We start from the raw sequence: 6137 nt of genomic DNA, 5'->3' as shown, positions 1-6137 counted from the left end.
TAGTGTGAAGTTCATTCTTGTCTGTCTAGACTCTCCTTACGACCCTGTTTGTCTGCGTTTTTTTACCTTGACCTTGGACTTCCGTGCAGCTGCCATTTGGATGAGCCCTCCGCCGCAGTTGTAATTTCCCTGAGACAAAAGAAGCAACAGCCTCTGACTGAGGAGCGACTGGGGAGGCAGCGAGGGTCCAGCTTTCTCTGAGATGTGTTTACAAATAGGAATCGATGGGCATTTTATGCCTATAAGTCCAAAAAGTGTTGTTGGACTGCGCGCCCCTTTTGCAGTAGCAGCTCGAAGCCTGCTTCATGTGTGAGTCATAGGTTAGGCATTATGATGCACTCTGGGCCTGTCCCAGCTATAACATTTGTTACTTGATTCAGTAAGCAAGTTTAAAAGACACACACACACACACACAAAAAGAAGAAATAACTCATCAGGCAATGAACAGAGGAATTGATTGAAAAGGTAAAAGTGTAACGTTCAGAGGAACTTTGCTGCTCGGAGATGCCAGTGGCATGCGTAAAAAATAACTCGTTGGGTGAAATGGGACATTTTTTATTTATTTTTTCTTAGCTTGGGTTCCAACTAAGTATCATTTACTTAGTTGGAACCCAACCACAACGTGGTTTGTATTTAGTTCAACTGAAAGAGGCAATTGTCCTTCCTGTCGCCAGGAAGAGTCAATGGCGCAGACTACAACTAATACTAATAACCCAGTGTGCCAAAAAAACATCACGAGTTTGTAGAACGTTGCAATTGTCTTATCTGTGCAAGTACTAATTATGAAGCTGTGAAAGAATTTTCGCAGACATCAGACATAGTTTCACTTCAAAGAACAGAGACTGGCTTTCGTTATGACCGAGTTAAATGATTTCTAACTAAAGGACATTTTGATGAGACGAGTCCCAGTTTGAAACAATGGTGTCTTACCTGCATAGCTTCCGTCCCCTCCTGCTGCTGTTACTGCTGATGAGGTGCAACTGACACTCATGCAACACCTTAAAGTTTGCATTTCTTTTCTTAAGGGGGGGATGCTATACCTCTGAATCACACACGTATGGATACACACATAAACACGAAGACGCACACACTGTAGATTCCATGTTTTTATTAGAATTTTTTTTATTATTTTTATTTTGAGATGTCCTCGTTTGATTTGTTTCTTAATTGTACGACTTTTACTTATTTTTCAGTAATTGTTGAAATAGTCCTTTATGGAATATTAACACACAGATTTGGATATAGAAGGCATTCTTTACATGTCAGTGTGAAACGGAATCATAAGACTCCTGCAAAGAAGGGGCTTGTGTTTTGCATTTGTATTTCCCAATTTATTAAACATTTATTCACTTTAGTATTAATCAAAGTAGATTAATAAATTAAAATGCTAGCAAGTAACCACATGAACACAACGCTTTGCGTAAAAAAGCACCGAATCACATCAACTATTGCGCATTGCGCTCCTACTCCAGCCCAAGTAAAATAATAATAATAATAATAATAATAATAATAATCATCACATTCATTATTTTTCTTTATGGAAATAAACTTGCATCCTCTTTTACACGTGGAAGCTGCTTCATGTATCAACACGACGGCTTATACATTCTCAGTCAATTCACAGAGTCGGCTAAACGTCTGATTGTTTTCCTGTGGCCCAGCTCTTGAGCGTTTCCAGAACTTCCCTTTAAGGGTGTGGGTCTACCCGACTTAAACCAATAGTGTGACTCGTCTTTCTGTGGGGGGAAAACGGTGACATGCGAGGCAGTGGGTCTTTAAAGGAGCTGCTCTGCCCCTGCTCTCAAACCCAATCTCGCAGGACTTGTTAGCGTATCACGTGACAGACTCTTAATGAAGTGGACACACTGTTGGGCCCGGTGTGCGCATGCGCTCGGTGTAAAATGTAGTTGGAAATGAGGTGTCCGTCTTGGAGTAGTCGACTTTTAAAAAGCATCGGCAGCCCGTGATATGACGACTTCGCTGGTTCTGCATCCACGCTGGGCGGACACCTTGATGTACGTTTATGAAAAAAGCCCGAATGAAAGCAGCCAGAATAAAAGCCAAACAATGGAGGGACTGAGCGGTAATTGCCCTGCGACCCACTGCAGGGACCTGATGTCGCACCCAGCGCTGGGACGACATTCTGGCTCCATAGCGACCCACCAGGGCTCCGTCTACTCGGATATTTCCTCTCCGGAAAGCGGTCGGCAGTGCCCCGCTCCCCAAACGTCTTCGAGCGCGTCTCTGAGCTACGGCTACCCCTTTGGAAACCCATATTACGGCTGTAGATTATCCCACTCGCACAACGTGAACTTGCAGCAGAAGCCCTGCTCGTACCACCCCGCGGAGAAATACGCCGAACCCAGTACGGCTCTCCCCACGGAAGAACTGTCTACCAGGCCGAAAGAGTTTGCTTTCTACCCGAGTTTCGCCAGCTCGTACCAGGCCGTCCCAGGATATCTGGACGTGTCGGTGGTGCCCGGAATCAGCGCCCATCCTGAGCCGCGACACGACGCCCTAATCCCCATGGAGGGCTACCAGCACTGGGCTCTCTCCAATGGCTGGGATGGACAGGTGTACTGCTCTAAAGAGCAAACGCAGTCGACCCATCTCTGGAAATCACCATTCCCAGGTATGGATATGATACAGTTATTATATTTCCGGAAATATAAACTTTTTAAACTACTTTGATTAACTGAGCTTACTGTACTGTTTGATAGCAATTGGAAAGTACATGTGATTGAATTGAAATGATTTTTATGAAGTGCCTCGAGGAGACTTCTGTTCTGAATTGGGCGCTGTGTAAATAAACTGAATTGAATTATTTTTTTTTTCTCCCCACAACTGTGCTTGTACAACATTTAACACGTGTCATCATATTCAGAGCATTACTTAAATCCAAGTAGACAAGTGTCCTCTTCTAACATCTAAGCGTCAAGTACACATTTATATTATTTTTGCTAGAATGTCTCATCTGTGCTAAAATCTAAATTGCATTTTAAACCATAAAGAACATTTACCCAATTTCACTGCATAATTGTGTGCAAAATTATAAACTTTTTAAAAGACTCTAGTAGCTGTCTTTTTTAAATTATTAAATTAAATACTAAATATTCAGCTTAAAATAAAAACAAACTAAGGTGGAAGATTCTCAGTGGCACATACATGACGATATGAGAATAAATAAACTTTTTTTTTTTCAGCTGCCTGACCCTCTGACAAAATTCTGAACATTGTGCCTGGCACAGTCACATGACGAAAGGGGCTAGGTTTTGCTGTCACGTAGAATATAAAAGGTACACCACTGCATACCTTTGCCCCACGTAGGAGAATACAGTGACTGAGACACAGACTGCTGGATGTGGACTGTGGCCGTAAATCTCTGAGCCCTGTGGTGCGTCTTTTGCATACAGGCCAATCTGGACTCTTGTCGAGAACATCTGCATTGCCATCCAGACAGATAAACGCATCACAATCAGAAATCATTTTACGTTATTTTTTTATTAAGGCTCGCATGTTGTTATCATGCAGTGAAATAGTCACTCGCTGTAACGCACATCTCATTTGGCGTTTATGATCTTTGTGAAATCTGCAGCTATTTTAATTGCACATTGATACCCCCCAACCCCCTCCCTCCCCCACCGGCCCCCCAGCACATCTACTCCCTGCAGCCCCCTACTCTCATTTTTTATGTTGCAAATAATATTGGAGCTAGCCACGCAAGCACGGGCACGCTGTCAAGAAAGCGCGCACACGTGCTCAAACACATAGAGTGACGTCCTCCCACATGAACACAACAGAAAATAGTGGGGGGGAACTAAAAAGAAACACTGAGCACCACTTCATATTTTTTTTGCACTTTAGTCGTCGTTTAAAAATTTAATTTAGAAGAATGTTTAAACACAAAATATTAAATTGTTTACAAAAAAAGAATAATCCACCTCTCATTTGATTTTTAAAATGAAAGGAATTATAAAATATTATGTGTCACAGTTTGCTCGCAATTTAAGGAACCGTGCTGTTTTGTAGCTTTTTTAACGGCTTAAAAGCTTTTTTTTTTTTTAATAAAAGGGAACTAGCAATTTACGTAACCATAACAAATTAGTCAATTACTGAAAAAAATAGGGGGTAAAAATCCAAGTATTACTTTAGGGTGTTTAAACACCGCTCAGGTTTCTATATCTGAAGTTTCCTTACATGTGTAACTTTGTGCATGTAAAGTTTACAATACTTTTTTATTTTTAAGAGCTCGATTCAATTCTAAGTTTTGTTGGCATTTTGTTTGTTTTCTAATCAGGCACTTCCTTGGGTACTCCTCTCTGCAGCAGATACAATGTTCTTTCTACCCCTTTCCCTAACGACAGGTTTATCCAAGACGCCATTAATAATAACTGTAACTGTGGTTTGTAGATCTAATCAGCAAGTACACTGCAGTTTAAAGAAGCATGAATGATCTCTCACCGCTGAAAAGTATATCTAACAGAGCTTCTGCAGGTTGATGCTTTGTGTTATTTACAGAAACAAAGGACGCGGAAGAGTGTTGTGAATTTTTTATTTATTTGTATTTTTAGAATCAATTTTGTGTCAGATGTACTGAAATGTCAGGTGCAACACACCTGAGAACAACCCCCACCTCCAACGCACGCACACACACACACACACACACGCGCGCGCGCGCGCACTTATACGCCGTTTTCTAGATTTCATTCTCTTTGCCAACCGGAGTTCTCCTGGCAGTGTTCATTATATCTTTTGGACAAAATCTAAAATGTCCCCCCTCTTTCCTTTGCAGACGTCGTGCCCCTGCAGCCCGAGGTCAGCAGTTACCGTCGCGGGCGCAAAAAGCGCGTCCCTTACACCAAGATCCAGCTCAAGGAGCTGGAGAAGGAGTACGCGGCCAGCAAGTTCATCACCAAAGACAAGAGAAGACGCATCTCGGCCGCCACCAACCTCTCGGAGCGTCAGGTCACCATCTGGTTCCAGAACCGGCGGGTCAAGGAGAAAAAATTCGTCAGCAAATCCAAGAACAATCACATCCACACCACTTGATACGGACAGGGCTGCACTTCGAATCTTCCGAAAACAACACGGCATCTGTTTACCTCTCGCATCGAAAGATCTTTACTGAAGAACATTTTATATATATATATATATATATTTTTTTTTTTTTCTCTGTTGTTGTTTTGGTCGAGTGTGTTTTAAATTTCTAATTTAAGTTCAAACATCAGCCAACACCGCCGACCACGTCCACAGCCTCCCCTCCACTTCTCAGTTTAGAGATAATCCTCTAAAAACTGTGAAAATGTTGAAAGTTCACGTCGATTTTGTTTTATAGGAATGTACATATATAAATATATAATATTTAAAACGCTATCTGTATTTCAAAGACAAGTATTGCGTGTTTTATTTTTTTCTTTCTTTCTTCTTCTTCTTCTTCTCCTTCTTCTTCTACTTCTTCTTCTTCTTCTTCAAGCCTGCATCTTTTAAAGGACTGACGACATCTCAAAGTGGTTGCAATGGAGGGAGATCAAAATCAAAGGAAACTGTTGTCATTTTAGAGAGGATGATCGCCATATGGACAGCATAAGTCGAACTTTCGACTTTAATCAGTTTCTACAACTGACATTGAAGACTTTCATCAGAAAGAATAATTTAAAAAAAAAGAAGAAAAAAAATCATCCGAATCTCAAAAGCAATGTTCCCATATGTGGGATGTGTTCTGTAAAGCCTGGGCTAAAACATAGGCTGCTATGTTGTTAATCTGTACAGTGCAATGCCTCCATTATTTAATTCATATTATCTAGTACCGGAGTATCATAAACCTGTATGTTTTCCTTTATCAGTGAAGGACTCTGTCATGCAACTGGAATGATTGTAAACCATTAAAGTGAGTATTACATATAAATGCACAATCGTTTTATTTTGTTATGACCTTGTTCAGTGTAACGTTGGAGCTATGATCACACGTCGTGTATACGAAGCCTGTATCGTTTCTACTTTGGTGCAGTATGTGAACTGTATTGTGGTGTTGAATTGCGTTCTGGTAACAGTGTTTCATAAATAAATGATGATTATGAAAATGCTCGCTCATACTCAAGTCAATTAAGCATCTGAACCGGAAAATTTCAATTCGTTTC

General features: G+C 41.1%; 1 protein-coding gene across 1 annotated transcript; it reads left to right on the top strand.

The window, feature by feature from the left end:
• Positions 1–1662: 1662 nt before the first annotated feature.
• hoxc13a (homeobox C13a) lies at positions 1663–5669 on the top strand. Its single transcript, XM_015032792.1, has 2 exons — positions 1663–2632; positions 4793–5669. Exons 1-2 carry the CDS (start codon positions 1969–1971, stop codon positions 5047–5049), a joined length of 921 nt encoding a protein of 306 aa, XP_014888278.1. The 5' UTR covers positions 1663–1968; the 3' UTR covers positions 5050–5669.
• The last annotated feature ends 468 nt before the right edge of the window (positions 5670–6137 follow it).

The sequence above is a fragment of the Poecilia latipinna genome, unplaced genomic scaffold, assembly GCF_001443285.1.
Source record: "Poecilia latipinna isolate Pla-1442-1.1 unplaced genomic scaffold, P_latipinna-1.0 Scaffold250, whole genome shotgun sequence".
In the NCBI taxonomy this organism is placed as follows: Eukaryota; Metazoa; Chordata; class Actinopteri; order Cyprinodontiformes; family Poeciliidae; genus Poecilia; species Poecilia latipinna.
This window is presented reverse-complemented; position numbering and strand designations above follow the sequence as displayed.

Coding starts and splice junctions, on each gene's coding strand:
- hoxc13a (XM_015032792.1), top strand. CDS start 1,969: ATGACGACTTCGCTGGTTCTGCATCCACGCTGGGCGGACACCTTGATG. Junction 2,633..4,792: donor CTGGAAATCACCATTCCCAG/GTATGGATATGA, acceptor TTTCCTTTGCAG/ACGTCGTGCCCCTGCAGCCC.